The sequence below is a fragment of the Mobula hypostoma genome, chromosome 19 (genome assembly GCF_963921235.1).
Source record: "Mobula hypostoma chromosome 19, sMobHyp1.1, whole genome shotgun sequence".
Lineage (NCBI taxonomy): Eukaryota > Metazoa > Chordata > Chondrichthyes > Myliobatiformes > Myliobatidae > Mobula > Mobula hypostoma.
Genome location: NC_086115.1, coordinates 60,917,674 through 60,939,458, shown reverse-complemented (window position 1 = coordinate 60,939,458; position 21,785 = coordinate 60,917,674). Strand labels below are relative to the sequence as shown.

Below are 21,785 nucleotides of genomic sequence, written 5' to 3'. Positions count from 1 at the left end.
TTTTTCAACAGATTTTTTCTTCAAAAATATCTCTAGTTATTACTTATGTAAGATTATCAGACTAATTTATGGAATAATGGAAGAACGTTAACCATTAAATGGCTCTTCCTTTATTTTGAATAATGTTTAATTTACTTATCTTCAACCTAATTCCACATTCTTCACTCCACATTCTATTCATTACATTTTGTACTGTAACCAAGATGTTGATGGACCACAGGTGATAAAATTTTCAAAAATCAGGTTAAAGTGGATATAAACCCTATTGAAAGAAATGAAGGTCAACAATTTCTAACCCAAGGCACAATCCACATGGGCTGCTTTTCAAACTTTGTCCCTCGAGAAAATTTCAGCCACCAAATTTTTCTTGGATTATTATCTCATCACCTCCATTTCAAGATTTGGCATTGTGATAAGCGGCTGTAAAGAGCGTGCTTTATCCAGTTTATCAAATGTAAACTGTGCCCAAAAATCACTCCACTGGATATAGCATACCTATAGTTGTGAACTTCCTATGATTCAGGGCATTTACAAAGACAGGTGTGAGAAAAGGGCTGTATGGTGAAAAAGGCACAACAGTGCCTCTTCCAATTTAGACAGTTGAAGTCTGGTATGGGCCCCCAAATCCTAAGAACTTTCTACAGGGGCACAACTGAGAGCATCCTGACTAGCTGCATCCCTGCCTGGTATGGGAACTGTACCTCCCTCACTCGCAGGACTCTGCAGAAAGTGGTGCGGACAGGCCAGTGCAACTGTAGATGTGAACTTCCCACTATTCAAGTCATTTACACAGACAGGTCTGTAAAAAAGGTCCAAAGGTTCACTGGGGACCTGAGTCACTCCAACCACAAACTGTTCCAGCTACTACCATCCGGGCAACATACAAAACATAGAAACATAGAAAATAGGTGCAGGAGTAGGCCATTCTTTGAAGAGAGTGAACCTCGCAAGGCGAAGGGTCCTGATGGAGTACCTGGTAAGGCTCTGAAAACCTGTGCTAACCAACTAGCAGGAGTATGCCGCTAGTTGGTTGCTGTCCAAGTTGCATGCCATCTTGGACAATGTATCCCATCCACTACATAATGTACTGGGTGGGCACAGGAGTACATTCAGCCAGAGACTCATTCCACCGAGATGCAACACAGAGCGTCATAGGAGGTCATTCCTGCCTGTGACCATCAAACTTTACAACTCCTCCTTTGGAGGGTCAGACACCCTGAGTCAGTAGGCTGGTCCTGGACTTATTTCCTGGCATAATTTACATATTACTATTTAACTATTTATGGTTTTATTACTATTTAATTATTTATGGTGCAACTATAATGAAAACCAATTTCACCCGGGATCAATAAAGTATGACTATGACTATGATTCAAGGACATTTTCAACCTCTAACTGCTATGAACGGAAGTTCCTACTTGCTTCAAAAAGGACCCTAAGAAGAATAATGTGGGCTGACCTTAATGATTATCGCCCAGTAGCTCTCACATCAATGTGATGAAATGCTTTGAGAGGTTGCTCATGACTAGATTGAACTCCTGCCTCAGCAAGGACCTGGACCCATTGCAATTTGCCTATCGCCACAATAGGTCAATGGCAGATGCAATCTCAATGGCTCTCTACACGGCTTTAGACCACCTGGATAACACAAACACCTGTGTCAGGATGCTGTTCATCAACTATGGCTCAGCATTTAATACCATCATTCCCACAGTCCAAATTGAGAAGTTGCAGAACCTGAGCCTCTGTACCTCCTTCTGCAATTGGATCCTCATATTCCTAACTGGAAGACCACAATCTATGCAGATTGATGATAACATCTCCTCCTTGCTGATGATCAACACCGGCGTACCTCAGGGGTGTGTGCTCAGCCCACTGCTCTACTCTCTATATACACAAGACTGTGTGGCTAGGCATAGCTCAAATACCATCTATAAATCTACTGACAATACAACCATTGTGGGTAGATTCTCACATGGTGACGAGAGGGCGTACAGGAGTGAAAGATGCCAACTAGTGGAGTGGTGCCGCAGCAACAGCCTGGCACCTAACGTCAGTAAGACAAAAGAGCTGATTGTGGACTTCAGGAAGGGTAAGACGAAGGAACACATACCAATCCTCATAGAGGGATCAGAAGTGGAGAGAGTGAGCAGTTTCAAGTTCCTGGGTGTCAAGATCTCTGAGGATCTAAAAATGCAAACATGAGGAAATCTGCAGATGTTACAATTTCAAGCAACACACATAAAAGTTGCTGGTGAACACAGCAGGCCAGGCAGCATCTCTAGGAAGAGGTACAGTCGACCCTGCTGCGTTCACCAGCAACTTTTATATGTGTTTCTCTGAGGATCTAACCTGGTCCCAACATATCGATATAGTTATAAAGAAGGCAAGGCAGCAGCTATACTTTATTAGCAGTTTGAAGAGGTTTGGCATATCAAAACATACACTCAAAAATTTCTATATTTGTACCATGATGAGAATTCTAACAGGCTGCATCACTGTCTGGTATTGGGGATGGCGGGGGGGGGGGGGGTGGCTACTGCACAGGACCAAAAGAAGCTGCAGAGGGTTGTAAACCTAGTCAGCTCCATCTTGGGTACTAGCCTATAAAGTACCCAGGACATCTTCAGGGAGCAGTGTCTCAGAAAGGCAACGTCCATTATTAAGTACCTTCAGCAACCAGGGAATGCCCTTTTCTCACTGTTACCATCAGGTAGGAGATACAGAAGCCTGAAGGCACACACTCAACGATTCAGGAACAGCTTCTCCCCCTTTGCCATCCGATTCCTAAATGGACATTGAATCTTTGGACACCACCTCACTATTTTGATAATATACAGTATTTCCATTTTTGCACGTTTTTAAAAAATCTATTCAATATATGTGATTGATTTACTTGTTTATTTATTATATTATTTTCATTTTACTTATTATTTTTTATTATTTTTTCTCTCTGCTGGATTATGTATTATATTGAACAGCTGCTGCTAAGTTAACAAATTTCACGTCACATGCTGGTGATAATAAACCTGTTTCTGATTCTGATTCTGATTTATTCGCAACTCATTCAATGCTCTGGTTTAAAGTAAACTGCAATTCCCTTTGTATAATTCATCGGTACCCCTATAACTCCATAATACTACAGTATACTCATCTTGGTACTATCATCCCAGTGGTTCTTGTCCTCATGCAAATTACAGCTTTACTTTGGACCTGATCCTGACAATATCCATGGCAGTTCTTTCAAATTTTAACCAGTGACTAAAAAGAAGACATGATTTAACATCTCCTTCTTGCATACATCCAGAATTAAGAGAACAAATCTATGGTTAGGAACAATTAGCTCCTATTAAAAAAAAACCACACACACTGATAACTAGGTTGGCAACACTGTGGATATCAGAGACCTGCTGTTAGTTGGGATGATGGAACAGCAAACAATTATTAATTTTCAGCAGCATTTAAACAGTTACTAGTTTGCCAAGAAATAAAAGGAAATGGTACAAATGCAAGCAAGAGATTAGTATAGGTGAGCAAAAGAAAAATCAGCATGGATGTAGTGTCTTCATGATAAAGTTCCACTGATACAGGAGCACTGTATTTGAACTTGCACCTTAACTTGAAACCTTACATGTTCACCAACTTGTTTAATTCAGGTCACAACCTATTTTCCTTTCTCACACAACTAAACCATTCGGCCTTTGATTCAACATGTAGGTTATGTTCTGCATTTGGGTTACTCTACAAAGAGGTAGACATCGAACCATACTGCGCGACGGGATGAAGAGTGTGTTAGGGAATGTTCTGGAGTTATGTGAGTATAGCAGTTATTAATTCAAACAAGGACCAATTTTTAGTTCTTAATATAAATTCTAAATTGTAAATTGCAAGCAATAAATTGTAGTTAAAAGCAGACCTTTGCCAATAGACAATAGGGTCTGTGTAATACACACTAAGAGATAATGGCATGCAAGTGATGACTATCAGATGCTTACATATGCAGCAGCCAAATGTTAAAACTATGGGATTATGTTAATTGGTCTGCATCAATCCAGGGTTTCAATAATGCATTTAAGTAATCTGTACCATTGTAAACAAGTTCAAGGAAGTTTGGAGACCAGACTAATACTATTATTTAGCTCGAGGGTACTAATCTTTTTTATGCCATGGACTCCTACCATTAACCTCAGGGTCCGTAGACCCCCAGTTGGGAACCCTAATTTAGCTCTATCAGTAGTTAGATGCCTAGCTCTCTGTCATTAGATGTTTTTAGAATACTTGAGATAATTGGTTTCTCCCAGCAAAGCCGTTTGAACCTTCAGATGTGCCTTTTCAATACGAATGTGTTCTACCTCAAAGGAACCATATGTCAGCCCGAAGTATTGAAGTAAACAATGTCACTGCAACTAGTGAAATTGTATTGAATCCCCTCAGGTTACCTTTGATCTTAAGGGTATAGGAATATGTTATACTTTGAGTTCGTGGGCCTCTACTGAGAGTGTCTCCAGAAGAATGTCTGCCTGCTATGATGAATAAAGACTTCTATATCAACAACTTCAGTATCTCTCTTGTGACTTCAATCACAGTTACAATACATCAAAGGATCCCAACTGTTGGGCATGGACAAGTTGGGCCACGTGGGCTGTGCCCACAATTTACAATTCTATGATTTTATGATATTTGTCAATAGCATGTTTTTTATTTATTGAATTAATGCATGAAAAATGTGAATAAATTAATGCAAAACATAACAATTTCACGCCAGGGTTAGCAAACATATATGCCTTATTCTGCTACATCTCGGAGCATTTAATTTTCAATCCGCACATTACTAAAGCATAGTATTAACTTGAGCTTTTATATATTTTGCTGCATTTCTCACAGCTCTATCAGAAAAAGATCACTGAAGCTAGTATAATTGCTATGTTATTTTTAACATAGTAATAGAAAAAACATTAAAATAATATCAATCAAGGGAATTTCAAATACTCACAACTGACATTGATCTCCCTTGATTCCTTTTGTGGTGCAGAAGCAATTTCCTTTTTGTGCATGACAAGCACTTGCATGTCCATTGCATTTGCAAGCTGAGAATAGAGATAGTCATGTTAGATAACATCCAATAAGCCAGAAATTACATACATAACAGGATTTTGTGGAGTTAACCCCAATACTTCAGACGATGCAAATGTGAGGAATGAAATTTAGATCTTGAAAACTGAGACTAGACAAAATTAATTTGTAATTTTGTAATTATTACGAAGATCTGTTGTCATGTGCTCATTAAAGAAAGCAGTATTTGAGTGATATCATACCACATGGTTTTTAAGCATACAGTACAAATCACAGACAAAAGATTTAAAGTTCAGCCACATTATGTTCCTCCTATATTACTGCAGGAAGTTACCAGAGATCAAGAATAACTGCATAAATGTAGGGTCGTTCAAGGCTATTTTAAAAGTCTTTATTAGTGGAGTTGGTAGAGCTTACAGCCCTTCTGCAGTATCCACAGGTTTCACAGAAAAGGCACATTTTATCCAACGTCATTGCAGATTATCCAGGAATAGGGAGCACAGTGTCTTTAGTAGGTATAATTTCATCCAGTCACCCGGAGTACAGCAAATAGTAAAGTACAGTACACCCAGCTCGAACCTTGCACTTGCCAAATGCAGCTTTCTCCCAACAGCCTTGCCCACACACTACCACAGGAAAGAATGTATGATCCAGCAACAGCAAGTTTGTCAAACTTCAATCACTCGAACTCAGATGTATTTGCATTGCATGTTAAGATTTTTTATGACACAAAATCTGTACATTGACGCAATGGTCATTTTTACTCCTTCATTCAAAACACATGTATATGAAAACTTCAGTTTAGTTGCTATTGCTCAGTAACATAGTTAAGATGCTATTCAATATTTTCCAGTTTTGACACAAAAAGGGAAGAAAAGTGTGCATTTTCCATTTTCAGTACCTCAGATGCTACAGATTTGTGGAGACCACAATGAAAAAACAATCCATTTGCAAGTGCCTTTCACCAAATGGCTATTGTTGTATCACTTTCCATAAAATCTACTGTACACACTTTAACACCTCTAATATTCCCTAGGCTCTTGACCTATTTTGGCTCCATATCCCCCAACACATCCGATCTAAAATCATATTCTTGTTTTTAATTCCCTTCATGGTCTTCCCCAAACCCTTTCAACCATCTGTAAGCACATCGCATGACTGTAATGGAATACTGTTGTCTTGTCCAGACAATTTCAACTCCCAAAACACTCCTGAAACTCAAGACCATTCAGGATAAAGAAGGCTCCTTGAAAACCCCCATCCACCACCATGACATTTTATTCCCCTCATACTATACAAGAATTCTGCTTACAGTGGTGATCACCTGCAAAGTGTACAACACGGCTACTCTAACTGCAACTTGCAGCTTCCATCACTATAAAAGGTGAAGGGCAAATAGACCAGCAGGAACATGGGAATAGCATCTGTAGATTACCAGTCATACTCCACCCCAACCTGGAAATACACTGATGTCCCTTCATCTCATCAAATTCCAGTATTTGCAATTCAACAGCACTGCAGAAGGTAGGATTCACATCACCTTTCCACGTGCAACTGAAAATCATTCACATCTCCAAAAGAATATTGAGAAGTGTTTATTTATACGTAAACAACAGGAATTCTGCAGATGCTGGAAATCCAAGCAACACACATCAAAGTTGCACCCCCCCCCCCGTCTTTCTCCCTAGGCCTCCTGTCCCATGATCCTCTCGTATCCCCTTTTGCCTATCACCTGTCCAGCTCTCGGCTCTATCCCTCCCCCTCCTGTCTTCTCCTATCATTTTGGATCTCCCCCTCCCCCTCCAACTTTCAAATCCCTTACTCACTCTTCCTTCAGTTAGTCCTGACGAAGGGTCTCGGCCTGAAACGTCGACTGCGCCTCTTCCTATAGATGCTGCTTGGCCTGCTGCTTTCACCAGCAACTTTGATGTGTGTTTATTTATGCCTTATTTGAGTACATCTACCTCTTTCTCTTGTAATATACACAGAGATGGCTGTCAAGATTACCAGCTGAGTCTTAAAAAATGTTTTATGAATCAATTTTTCCACATTCATCTATAACCCACAACTTTTTCATACGGCTCAGGATACCAGTCTAGATTTTTGGCCTTAATATCTTTCTCAACCTCTATTTTGCTTCCAGTATGGTGCTGGGGTGATCTATTGTGTCCAGTACTACTGATGTGGCCTCCTCTATGTAGGTGAGACCTGTCATAAATTGGGGGACCGCTCCATCAAGCACCTCCGCACCACCTGTCACAAGCGGGACTCCCTGGTGGCCAAACATTTTAATTCCTATTCCCATTCCTGTTTCAATGTGTCAATTCATGGCCTCCTCTTGTGCCAAGATGAGGCCACCCTCAGGGTAGAGAAACATTTTATATTCCGTTTGGATATGCTCCAACCTGATCGCATGAATATCGATTTCTCCTTCCAGTGAACAATTTCCTCCTCCCCTTTCCTCTATTCCCCACTCTGATCTTCCATTTCTTATGACCTAACTATTACTTCTCCATGGATCCCCACCTCCTTCCCTTTCTCCTATCAGATTCTTTTTTCTCAAGCCCTTTACCTTCCCCACCCACCCACCCAGCTTCCCCTATCACTTCCAGCTAGCCTCTTTCTCCTTCCCCCACCTTTTTGTTTGGGATCTTCCCTCTTGTTTCTCAGTCCTGAGGAAGGATCTCATCCCAAAACAGCGACTGTTTACTCTTTTCCATAGGTGCTGTATGACCTGCTGAGTTCCTTCAGCATTCTGTGTGTTACTTTGGATTTCCAGCATCTGCAGACTTTCTTATGGTTGTGAATTACTATTCTAATTCATTTTTACCTTCTACTTTATTTCCCAATTTGAATTTTTGACATCAGAAAGAACAATTTAATCTGACTCACTGAATAGCCTCATATTGTTCTCAGATGTAACAGAACCCCTGAAGAAGGGGCTGCAATAGAAAGTCTCAAGGATTTGAAATCCCCACAGGTAAACTAAAAGGCCATGGGCAGTTTTCAAAGGGATGAATAATATTCTGCTAAACAGAGCCTAATACTCTGTACTGGGTTAAAAAGTACCATTGATAGATGACAAATAGTTTTTAATGAATCACACTAAAGACAGTCAGTCTTGCTTTTCTCTGCAAAGGTAAAATTATTCATTGGAGAGTTCATTCTGTCACATGGACAGTACAGCAAATAAATGAAAAAAAGTAAGTTATAGCCTTTCCTAATATAGTGTAGTCAGGAAGGAAGAAATAATCTCCCTGAATTTTCAATCCTATCACAATTGTACAAATTCCACAGATACAGTACAGTGTCAAGATGGATGCCTAATAGCAAACCTTCTTTTACAACATCCTATAACTTTTAGGAGTCCAGTATCTTCTCTTAAACAACTCTTACTCTCCCTGACCTTTCCATCAAGCTGTTCACTAACTTCAGGTAAAAATCTCTACCAACTGTAAATTTCCCTCACTCAATCTTAAATCTGCAGTTACATAGAAACATAGAAAACCTACAGCACAATACAGGCCTTCAGCCCACAAAGCTGTGCCGAACATGTTCTTGCCTTAGAAGTTAACTAGGGTTACCCATAGCTAGGGTTGCCAACTGTCCCGTATTTGCCAGGACTTCCCATATATTGGGCTAACTTGGTTTGTCCCATATGGGAATGCCCTTGTCCCGTATTTCCCCCGCTAAGGTACAGCGTCCCTATGAAACCATTCATAAGCCAAAATGGCGTAAAGCGAAGAAGCAATTACCATTAATATATATGGGAAACATTTTTGAGCGTTCTCAGACCCAAAAAATAGTCTACCAAATAACACATAAAACCTAAAATAACACCAACATATAGTAAAAGCAGGTATGATATGAAAAATACACAGCCTATATAAAGTAGAAATAATATATGTACAGTGTAGTTTCACTTAACAGAATAGGGAAGATTAAGCCAAAACCGATTAGTAGAAAAAAATCAGCACGTACACGCATGCGCACAAAGGTGCCCGCGCAAGGCTTTGTGGTCATGGTAGTCTTTATCGGGGTAAACACAAGTGACCCGTATTTGACTGCTACTTTTGTCCCTTACTTGGGAGTGAGAAAGTTGGCAACCCTACCCATAGCCCTCTATTTTTCTAAACTCCATGTACCTATCCAGGAGTCTCTTAAAAGACCTTATCGTCTCCGCCTCCACCACCATCGCCAGCAGCCCATTCCACGCAGTCACCACTCTCTGTATAAAAAACATACCCCTGACATCTCCTCTGTACCTACTTCCAAGAACCTTAAAACTGTGTCCTCTCGTGCTAGCCATTTTAGCCCTGGGAAAAAGCCTCTGACTATCAACACAATCAATGCCTCTCGTCACTCATCATCTTATACACCTCTACCAGGTCACCTCTCATCCTCCATCTCTCCAAGAAGAAAAGGCTGAGTTCACTCAACTTATTCTCATAAGGCATGCTCCCCAATCCAGGCAACATCCTTGTAAATCTCCTCTGCACCTTTTCTATGGTTTCCACATCCTTCCTGTAGTGGGGAGACCAGAACTGAGCACAGTATTCCAAGTGGGGACTGATCAGGGTCCTATATAGCTGCAATATTACCTCTCGGCTCCTAAACTCAATCCCTCAGTTCTTGATTAACAACTTTGAAAAACAATACACTTTTATTAACAATGTTATTATGTGCTCAGGATGAATTTAAATACATTAAATCAATTTATTATTTTGAAACATGCCATTAATTCCTGAAGTGCCATATATAATTTGTACAGTATGTAACATTAATACATGGCAGTGGTGTAAATTTCTCTTTAAAGATCTCACTAATGCATCTTTCAGAACTGTGTAAAATTAGTGCATCAAGTATTTTCTCTTCCTTGACCAGGTTTAAAATCTTATGTCCAACATTAACACCACAGGTTGAAGCTGTTGCTACTGCATATTGATCAAATTTGTTCTTCTGCTAAAGTTGACTGAGATACAACATTTCAGCATTTCAAACATACATTGGACTTTTGAATCAATTCTACTTCTTATTTGTACTTCAGTCAGAAAGGGCACATCATTTTTCACTCTCCAGAAATGATACAACGACCCACACATTCAACATACTTAAAACTAGACCTTCCATAGATGATGACTTTTTTTTTCATTACTAACTATACTACACCTCTAGCAAGACCTTCCAGTCAACCTGCTGTGTGCAAATCAGTGACCTCGTTGTGGGGCGGTGGGGGTTCAGAAACAGCTCCCCATGGAATTCATGAATTATTCCGTTTGGTCCCTAACCGCTCATGAATTTTGTTCAGGCATCTCTCTTCTTCATATTTTCTTTTCATTTTAGTTGTTTTCTGTCAGTGACACTTGTCCTGCTCCAAAAGATGAGACTTTTTTTTAATGTTACAAGCAATACCGGTATCCTGAAGCTTGATAAGAGCCTTACCAGTAACAGGTGAAGTAACATAACTGCAGAGTTACTGGTTAACGTCTTTCCTTAATTATTATGTCAGAAACTCTGTAGTTTATTGCACAGAAACACACGTCGCTTTTGCCCATTTTTTCCCCAAGCTTTCACGCTGCTTATCTTCCAAATGCCAATTTTCTACCTAATAAAGTAGATGTTAATAAGCTACCAAAATACCTTAAGCTTATAGCTTGATGAGCAGCAGTCTCTGGTGTACAGGATGTCCAAACTTCATAAAGTCCCTATTCTGTACTATCCCAATGCAACAGTCACTGCTTTGAATGGACCAAACATTAATAACCCTACACTAAGTATCAGTTAATGTCAACACAAAAGACTACTCCAAAAGAACTTTCAACTTCCACTTACTCTGCACACATTTGATTTGTTGGTAAATATGTTTACTCTATTAGGGTTTGCTCAATACCCATTTAGGTGGGTACCAAGGGAGGTACAAGGCACCCCTTCCCTCTACTAACCTGCAAGTCACCCTTAGGCAAAGTGTAACCCCCTACTTAGCACTCCTCATCCCAATCAGGGTCATGTGAAGCCACTGGACCTGGTGGTAGATGGTCGTATGAGTAGCTGATGCATATCACAAGTCCTGGTTATGTGACCACTGACGCCAGGAAGACAACCTCTGAACCGTATTGATAATGGCTAGAGTCACTCATTTTGTAAAGACACTGCCCAGAAGAGGGTAATGGCAAATTACTTCTTTAGAAAAATTTGCCAAGAACAATCATGGCCAAAGACTATGATCGCCCATGTCATATGACACGGCACATAATGATGATGAACACTACCCATTAGAAAATTGACAGTAATCTAGATGATTAAATCCAAAATTGTAGCTAGCTATCAAGAAGGCACTCCTGTTGCACTGTTTGGCACAGAATCCCTCCAACAAATGCATGAGGCAAATAGATGAGGAAAATAATTAGCAAATACATGAGTCAAAAAGAACCTTAACTACAGAGATATCGTATCATTTCTCTTCTACCCTACCATTAACCAGGTCACCATAACCAGCAGCAATTACTTCTTGATAGAGCAACAGCAGAAATAAAGTGACAAAGTGGTTGAATAGAGCTACACACATCAAAGTTGCTGGTGAACGCAGCAGGCCAAGCAGCATCTGTAGGAAGAGGTGCAGTCGACGTTTCAGGCCGAGACCCTTCGTCAGGACTAACTGAAGGAAGAGTGAGTAAGGGATTTGAAAGTGGGAGGGGGAGGGGGAGATCCAAAATGATAGGAGAAGACAGGAGAGGGAAGGATGGAGCCAAGAGCTGGACAGGTGATAGGCAAAAGGGGATACGAGAGGATCATGGGACAGGAGGTCCGGGAAGAAAGACAAGTGGGGGGGGACCCAGAGGATGGGCAAGAGGTATATTCAGAGGGACAGAGGGAGAAAAAGGAGAGTGAGAGAAAGAATGTGTGCATAAAAATGAGTAACAGATGGGGTACGAGGGGGAGGTGGGGCCTTAGCGGAAGTTAGAGAAGTCGATGTTCATGCCATCAGGTTGGAGGCTACCCAGACAGAATATAAGGTGTTGTTCCTCCAACCTGAGTGTGGCTTCATCTTTACAGTAGAGGAGGCCGTGGATAGACATGTCAGAATGGGAAAGGTTCTTATGAAATTATGCTGAGTTTAACCAATTGACTGCTGGGCATGTTCTGAAGAAGCAAATTATGGTTCAACCCTTGAGATGCCCTTTAGTACTACAATATGCTCCTTAAGATTTGCACACACCATCAAATGCAGAGATCTACAAAACTGGCAGATTGCATTGAAATATTTGGACAGGGATAAGTAACAGCAACAGATTTTGGAAGTCGTGTAGCAAAATAGTAGAAAATGTGCAGGGGTTCATTTAATATTTTTGGTCAAAAATATCGATTTGCTGGGTATGTTCAGCATATCATATAGTATCTGTGGGCAACAAAATACTGAAGGACAAACATTTCACTTAAGCCCGAAAACCTTTCATTAGAATATTTGATTATTTCCGATACATTTACACAGCTTTTCACTGAATAGATGCCAATTGAATTGCTATTTCTAGCATTTTCTTGCTTTGTTGAGATCGCCAACATCCAAAATATTTTGTCTTACAACTGATCTAAAATATGTGCAACTTTTCCACCTTCTCCAGTCCTCTCCTCATCTATTGCTTACGCATTGCTTGTCCAATATAGCAAATGAAATAAAATTCCAAGTTTTAAATTCAAGTTCACGGCCATAAAACGTGATCAGTGGATTATGAAAGGAAGCAACTTACAGCTACCAATAATCTTTAACAGTATGATTCCTTGAAGCAACATCATGAATTTGAAGTGGATCTTATACCAATAAACATTACACTTTGCAGTCCAAAGACAGTAACTGAACATAATCATTTTTATTTGATGATATTTTAAGATTTTTTTTTCATGCACAAAACTCATTGGTCCTTTGAGTCCAAAATAATGATAGAAAAATGCATTCTTTGGCAAAGTGCCATAATTTCATTAAACAAACATAAGGAAGGAATGAAATGACACTATTAGTTTCCAAGTAAGTTCAAGCATGAATAAACACCCAGTCGGACCCACAGAGATAAGACATAAATCATATTCATAATTATGAAGTGAATGCGTTGCTTAAGTCAATATAAAGACACACATCTTCAAAATCTAATTACAGAAGAGCACTTGGAGTCCTCAATCTTAGTTCTGCAATCTCAATGGGTTAAAGGGGAAAAAAACAAACATTGAAACTGGAAAGAAAATGAAGAATCACTTTCATCATCAGTGAAAGGAATAGGCTAATTAATTTGAAAAAATGAATTTGTCCAGTGATTAAGTTAGGGTTAAATCAAGGTTGCTAAGGTGGCACAGCTTGAACAGCCGAAAGGGCCTATTCCACAGAGGACGGATAGGTGGATAGTTAGATGAATGAATGACATATTCTTAGTGATTTGTATTTAAAAATATTGATTAATAAAATCTTAAAAATTTATTTCTTGTACAAATCAAAACTACTGCAGGATTTATGGAAAGTTGCAAGCATTTAAATTTTTTTCAGGACTCCCTGAGCATTAAGTATGATCAGTTTCTGCTCCAGTTTTGAGTTGAATATCCAACAGATCCAAAGTGGTGTCTGCATACTTCATCAGATGGGGCAAGACTATTTCAAATTTCAAAGTTTATTTATTACCAAAGTATCTTATACAACCCTAAGATTCACCTTCCTGCAAGCATACCCAATAAATCCAAAATAGAATAATAGCTATAACAGAATCAATGATAGAATGAATGAATGAATTGATTTTATTTCTTACATCCATCACATACATGAGAAGTAAAAATCGTTACCGCACCAACTTGAGCATTCAACCAGTGTGCAAGAAACAGGAACTTTACAAATATGTTACGTAACCGGCAACAATGAATATCAATCGAGACAGGTTATATAAAAACAACCAAACATTTATTAAGCACATATAAACAATAAGGGAAAAAAAGAGAGCAAAGGAAAACTTTAACCGGAGGTTAACAGGTACGCAGCCGTTCACCAACTCCACTCGGCTCTGATTCTTAAAGCGCTAAATGCGAAAACAGTTCTTAAAGCGATACAGTCAGATACAGTTCTTAAAGCGATAACTTCGAAAGTCCAACAGATTTACACGTTCAATTGGGAGAGACTTCTCTGGAGAAAGTTTTCTTCACAGACGCAACTTTACTGCTGGTTCTGTCCACAGGATTCACGATGCCGAAAATAAACAGTTTAAATCGACTGACCTTACATTCCTTTTAGAGAGAACGCACCTTTTTGCATGAACTCATTGCTCTTTCTGGCAACAGCTATCTCGATGCAGGTAGCTACTCCTCCAATGAACATGCAATAAGGTCGATTCTTTATTAAACTGCCAAATGATGCCAACTCCTCTCGATCCTGTAACTTCGATGAATTCTTCACTCCCCCTTCAACTGCTGGAATTGAGTAACTTGGCACATCCACCCACAAATTTCCAATCCAATAATATACTATATCTTATAAGAGAACGCACCCTCCGTTTTAAAAATGAAACTGCGTCACAAAAACAAACACGCAACAGAAACGGAGGCACAACACGTTCTACCTGGAAATCTACAAACTCAAAAACTAACTGCGTCATCTGGGTCAACCCTTATATAGTCACGGGGCACATGTCATCATGTGACCTAACATCGGGGGGAAAATCACATCAGGTGACCTCCAAAAGACCATTACGTCATTCTCACAAAAAACAGATCTCCTTGAGCATGTAACAAATACAAAAAAATAAATTAATAATAATAATAATAATAATAAATAACCTATATATATATCAAGAACATGACATAAAGAGTCCTTGAAAGTGAGTCCATGGATTTTGGGAACATTTCAATGATAAAGTTTGGTTCAAGAGCCTGTTGGTTGAAGGATATTAACTGTTCCTGAACCTGGTGGTGTGAGCCCTGAGGCTTGTGTACCTTCTCTCTGATGGCAGTAGCAAGAAGAAAGGATATCCTGGGTGGTGGGGCCCGTGATGATAGATGCTGCTTTCCTGCGACAATGTTTTGTGTACATGTGCTCAAAGGTTGGGAGGGCTTTACCCATGATGGACAGGACCAAATCCACTACTTTCAGTAGGATTTTCCATTCAAAGGCATTCATGTTTCCATACTGGGATGAGATGCAACCAGTCAAAATACTCTCCACCAAACATCCATAGAAGTTTGTCAAAGTTTTAGTTGTCATTCTGAATCTTCGCAAACTGCTAAGGAAGTACACTGCTGCTGTGCTTTCTTTGTAATTGCACTTCTAACCACCAACAAATCAGTATCTTGATTAGATGAATATGTAGTTAAACATCCACCACAGGGAGTAATTACTACATACCGTACATAGTCCCATGCTCAACTTGTGTTTGTGGAGTTTTAATTCTTCACTGCCATAAAGAATCTTGGTAACAAAACCTCTTGTTAACCAATGTTCTCTCCAGACTATTTACTGTTGCCTGGTCCAGGCCATGTACTGTTGCCTCATACAAACTTGAGGTCTGTTTTAATGCTGAAATTCAGATGAATGGCCAATATAAACAGATGGCTTGTACAGTACCAGCTGGTATGATTTGTATATAACTGCCAAAATTGCATCCCTGAGCAATTCTGAGGCCAGTTTAATTAAGTTTCGTCTCTGAGAAATCGTATTCTCCATTTGTCTCACGTATTTAGGAAAGTAAATTAAACAAGTGCAATTCAGACAGTTAAGAACCATGACCTTTACATTTACAGAGCTAAACAACACCAGTGGCAAGCACCAAAGAATTGTCACACAGGTCTAACAAAAGATTAAGATGTATAGAAAAAATTGATGTAACAAGATTGTAATTGAAGGTAGAATTTAAAACACTACAGTTTAGGAGAAACATTTCATTATAGTCTTTGAGTTCATCCTTCCCACCAGGCATCAAGAATTTACAGGAACAGTCAAATTGACAAAATTAAAACAAAGCCAGTAACCTGCTGCTGTTTGCAGCCAAAAATCAATAAATTCTTCAAAAACATGCTGATAACATTTAGCTCAGAACAGGAGTTGTGATTTAATGACTTGATAGCACATTGTTGTTATGATTCGGAGGGTAGAATAGGGGAGAATTCAGCTGTGGATTTCATCAGCTGCTCTTAGCAGAAGCAAGCATGGAATTTGTTTAGTATTGAGATAGGCCCTTCAGGCCCTTTGAGTCGCGCTGCCTTCAACCCCCAATTTAAACCCAGCCCAATCACAGGTTAATTTACAATGACCATTTAACCTACCAACCTGTAGGGCTTTGGACTGTGGGAGGAAAGCAGAACAACCTGAGAAAACCCACGCATTACATGGGAAGGATGGACGGACAGACTCCTTACAGAGGACAGTGGGATTGAACTCCAAACTCCGCATCCTGAGCCACAATAGCATCGTGCTAACCGCTACGCTACCGTGACACTCCAAAGGGATGTTGAGTACTTAATGACATATTTAAACAAAGCTCAGTAACCTGTTGTTGGTTGGAGACAGTATTTCAGCAGAAAATCTCTGGTTGCAAAATACTATGTAGTAATTCATAATTCAGAAACTTAACCATTTATGACAGGGTACCCAACTCACAGCCACAGGGTTTAAAAGACAAAATGACATGCCTGCATGTTCGGAGCAAATGCTATATTATTTTGGTATAATATTGTTTCATGTACTAAGATATAGTGAAAAGCCTTAGATTTATGATCCAACCAGACATCATGCCATACATAATTACAATGCAGAAGATTGTGCTGCAGCTACAGAGGAGGTACAATGCTGGAAGATAAACGCAAGGGCCATGAGAAGATAGACTGGGCAATCAAGAGATCGTCATTTAGATGTATGAGGTCTGTTCAAGAGTCTATTAACAGTGCAATAAAAGCTGTCCTCGAGCCTGCTGTTGCATGTTCCCAGGCTTTTTCATCTGCTAGCAGATGGGAGAAGGAAGACGAGAGAGTTACCTGGGCACAAGTGACACTTAGTTATGTTGGTTACTTCTCCGAGGCAGCAAGAAGTGCAGACTGAGCCAGTGAAGGAAAGGTTGGTTGATAAAACTGAAAAAAAAAGTGAAACTTTCACCAGTTCATCTGCAATGCAATGTAACCTGTATGGTTGTCCCTCTTCCTAGAGATGCTGCCTGGCCTGCTGCGTTCACCAGCAACTTTGATGTGGGTTGCATGAATTTCCAGCATCTGCAGAATTCCTGTTGTTTGGTTATAATGAACGCACTCAAGATGTTGGAGGAACTCAGCAGACCTGGCAGTATCTAAGGAAAAGAGTGCAATCAATCAATCGATGTTTCAGGCCGAGACCCTTCAGCAGGACTGGAGAAAAAAAGATGAGTAGATTTAAAAGGTAGGGGGAGGGGAGAGAGAAACACAAGATGATAGGTGAAACCAGGATGGGGAGGGATTAAGTAAAGAGCTGTGAAGTTGATTGGTGAAAGAGATACAGGGTTGGAGAAGGGAGAATCCAATACGAAAGGATATGATAGAGTCTTTTAAGAGACTCCTGGATAGGTACATGCAGCTTAAAAAAAATAGAGGGCTATGGGTAACCCTAGGTAATTTATAAAGTAAACTCATGTTTGGCACAGCAACCTGGGCCGAAGGGCCTGTATTGCGCTGTAGGTTTTCTATGTTCTATGTTCTAAGAAAGAAAAGCCAGGAGGAGCACCAGAGGGAGGCGATGGGCAGGCAAGGAGATAAGGTGAGAGAGGGGAAAAGGGATGGGGAAAAGTGGGGGGGGTCTATTACTGGAAGTTCGAGAAATCGATGTTCATGCTATCAGTTTAGAGGCTACCCAGACATAATACAAGGCATTATAATGACAGTATGTTGAATCCCTTATTTCAAACCAAAGGTAAAATCATTCGACTCTTCTGTGATTCAGGTAAAACAAAAATGAGTGAGACTAGCAATATTGGATCAAATACAAACAAAGAACGGGTCAAAGATGAGCACAATTGAAGCAAATTCAAACAAGGATGGGCAGACAACAAATATGCACTCCCTACTCACCCCCTCTCCATGCTGCCAAGCAAGTGAACAAGCGACTATATTATTTTATTCTTACCGCCACCCAAAACCTACGTGACAAATTATCTTAACCCAGACTGAGGATGCGCAACACAAATACACTACTGACAGACAATAAATTAGAATACATGGCTCCTACAAACTGCTTGCTTGTAATTGCTTGGAATGATGAAGTTAACAGTTTTCTTGCTTAGATAAATTTATGTTTCTTAAAGAAACTATAACCACAATTCCTAAAACCTTGATGCTGCTTTCACAGAACTCATTGTAAAATCTTTTCTTTAGGGAAAACAAAACCAAGTAATGACCTTAAAATTAGTCTTAATTTTATTTTATTAGAATTGGCATAGCTTAAAGATTTGTTTAGCATTAATAATTCTAGTGGAATCCAAATAAGGGTTATTTTACAACAGGGCAAAGGGACACTAATAAAATGAAAGCAAACAAATATAGATTATAAACACTCAGTCATGTCCAATTATTATGATTAAATTAATGCTTTAGGAATTAAAACAGTTCATAATATATACAAAGAGAACATAGTAACAACTGTTCATATTGATTCCAACCTAATAATGTCCCCACTATGCACCAAAGGTGCTGTTTAAATATTTGAAACATTAACTGGAAACATCAAGAATTCAGCTAAATTTATCTAGCTCCCATTCAATTGTACATACAGTGGCATGCAAATGTTTGGGCACCCCGGTCAAAATTTCTGTTTCTGTGAATAGCTAAGCGAGTAAAAGATGACCTGATTTCCAAAAGGCATAAAGTTAAAGATGACACATTCCTTGAAAATTTTAAGCAAGAAAACTTCTTTATTTCCATCTTTTACAGTTCCAAAATAACAAAGAAAGAAAAGGGCCCAAAGCAAAAGTTTGGGCACCCTGCATGGTCAGTACTTAGTAAAATCCCTTTTGGCAAGTATCACAGCTTGTAAACGCTTTCTGTAGCCAGCTAAGAGTCTTTCAATTCTTGTTTGGGGGATTTTCCCCCATTCTTCCTTGCAACAGACTTCTAATTCTGTGAGATTCTTGGGCCGCCTTGCATGCAATGCTCTTTTCAAGTATATCCACAGATTTTTGATGATGTTTAGGTCGGGGGACTGTCAGGGCCATGGCAAAACCTTCAGTTTGCGCTCCTGAGCGGGTCCATTGTGGATTTTGAGGTGTGTTTAGGATCATTATCCTGTTGTAGAAGCCATCCTCTTTTCCTCAGCAGCTTTTTTACAGACAGTGTGATGTTTGTTTCCAGAATTTGCTGGTATTTAATTGAATTCATTTTTCCCTCTACCAGTTACATGTTCCCCGTGCCACTAGCTGCAACACAAGCCCAAAGCATTATCGATCCACCCCCATGCTTAACAGTTGGAGAGGTGCTCTTTTCATGAAATTCTGCACCCTTTTTTCTCCAAACATGCCTTTGCTCATTGTAGTCAAAAAGCTCTATTTTAACTTCAGCAGTCCACAGAATTTGTTTCCAAAGTGCATCAGGCTTGTTTCGATGTTCCTGTGCAAACTTCTGACGCTGAGTTTTGTGGTGAGGACGCAGGAAAGGTTTTCTTTTGATGACTCTTCCATGAAGGTCATATTTGTGCAGGTGTTGCTGCACAGTAGAACAGTGCACTGCCACTCCAGAATCTGTTAAGTCTTCTTGAAGGTCTTTTGCAGTCAAACGGGGGTTTTGATTTGCCTTTCTAGCAATCCTACGAGCAGTTCTCTCAGAAGGTTTTCTTGGTCTTCCAGACCTCAACATGACCTCCACCGTTCCTGTGAACTGCCATTTCTTAATTACATTACAAACTAAGGAAACTGCTACTTGAAAACGCTTTGCTATCTTCTTACAGCCTTCTCCTGCTTTGTGGGCATCATTTATTTTAATTTTCAGAGGGCTAGGCAGCTGCTGAGAGGAGCCCATGGCTGCTGATTGTCTGGACAAGGTTTGAGGAGTTAGGGTATTTACAAAGCTTTGAAATTTGCATCACCTGGCCTTTCCTAACGATGACTGTGAACAAGCCATAGCCCCAACAGGCGAATTAAGGTCTGAGACCTTGGTAAAAGTTATCTGAGAGCTCAAATCTCTTGGGGTGCCCAAACTTTTGCATGATGCTCCTTTCTTTTTTTTCCACTCTAAAATTGTACAAAACAAAAATAATACACTAATCTTGTTTAAAATGTTGAAAAGAATGTTTCTTCTTTAACTTTATGACTTTTGGAGATCAGTTCATCTTCTACTCACTTAATTAACAGTAACAGAAATTTTGACCAGGAGTGCCCAAACCTTTGCATGCCACTGTATACAAGTAATGGCAAATTTACTGTATAACAAGTAATGGCAAATTTACTGTATAACAAGTAATGGCACTGTATACAAGTAAAGCCACCCACTTCAACTCTGCTTCCCACTCTCATTCAGATATGTCTATACACGGCCTCCTTTACTGCCATGATGAGGCTAAACTCAGGTTGGAGGAGCAACATCTCATATACCATCTGGGTAGTCTCCAGCCCCTTGGTATGAACACAGAATTCTCCAACTTCCAGTAATTCCCTCCCCCCTCCCTTCTCCTATCCCTATGTCACTCTGCCCCCTCCCCCAGCAGCCTAACACCTCCCTCATGGTTCCGCCTCCTTCTACTACCCATGGTGTTTTCCCCTATTCCTTCTTCACCTTTCCTGCCTTTCACCTCCCTGCTTCCCCTCCCCTATCCCTTTATCTTTCCCCTTACTGGTTTTTCACCTGGAACCTACCAGCCTTCTCCTTCCCACCCTCCCCCCACCTTCTTTATAGGGCCTCTGCCCCTTCCCTCTTCAGTCCTAACGAAGGGTTCCGGCCTGAAACGTTGGCCATTTCTCAATAATTATTAAAGCCCTGTATTCCATGATTGACACAGGGTGTTATATTGCCATATCACCATTTTTATCAGTTACACTCGTAAGAATGAGCTTGAATCATTTAGATCATAAGACCATAAGACAAAGGAGCAGAAGTCGGCCATTCGGCCCATTGAGTCTGCTCCGCGATTTTATCATGAGCTGATCCATTCTCCCATTTAGTCCCACTCCCCCGCCTTCTCACCATAACCTTTATGTTACTTCTCAATAACAAATTATTTCAACTTCCACAGAAATTAAAAATGGGGTAGCCAAAAATCAACCCATGTGAAATTTAATGAAAGCCAGTAAGCAGATAGTTTAGAAATTGGATTTGATAGCAGAGTTTAACATTTTTTTTTGAATTCAATTAGGATTGCCTTTACAGTACAAACTTGAAGGAAAATCTTTTGATCAATGAACAGTAAATGAAACTGAAAGGAACTACATACAATTAATTAAAAAGGATCAATGAGGCAAAGGTTAAGATTGCACTAGTCACAGATGATCCAGTATAAGCCACTACGCAATCCAGTGATATTAAACAAACCAAAGAACAAATCAACAGAATACATCATAGGATGGTTTTAGCAACCAAAGAACATTAACACCCAAGATACAATGGTGCTAAGAAGTTTGTGAACCCTGTAGAATCTTCTCTATTTCTGCATTAATCATAAAATATAATCAGACCCAAGTCCTAAAACTAGATAAAGAGGATCCAATTAAATAAACAGCACAGGGTCTCGGCCTGAAACGTCGACT

At 39.8% G+C, this 21,785-nt stretch overlaps 1 protein-coding gene across 8 annotated transcripts in view; it reads right to left on the bottom strand.

Annotated features, from left to right (window-relative positions):
* atrnl1b (attractin-like 1b) overlaps window positions 1-21,785 on the bottom strand; it is a 1,086,143-nt gene that overhangs the window by 695,881 nt on the left and 368,477 nt on the right. For all 8 annotated transcript variants that reach the window (XM_063072023.1, XM_063072026.1, XM_063072024.1 and 5 more), the window contains one exon: window positions 4,994-5,087. In XM_063072023.1, coding sequence (XP_062928093.1) covers window positions 4,994-5,087 — 94 coding nt within the window. The remainder of the gene's footprint in view (window positions 1-4,993; window positions 5,088-21,785) is intronic.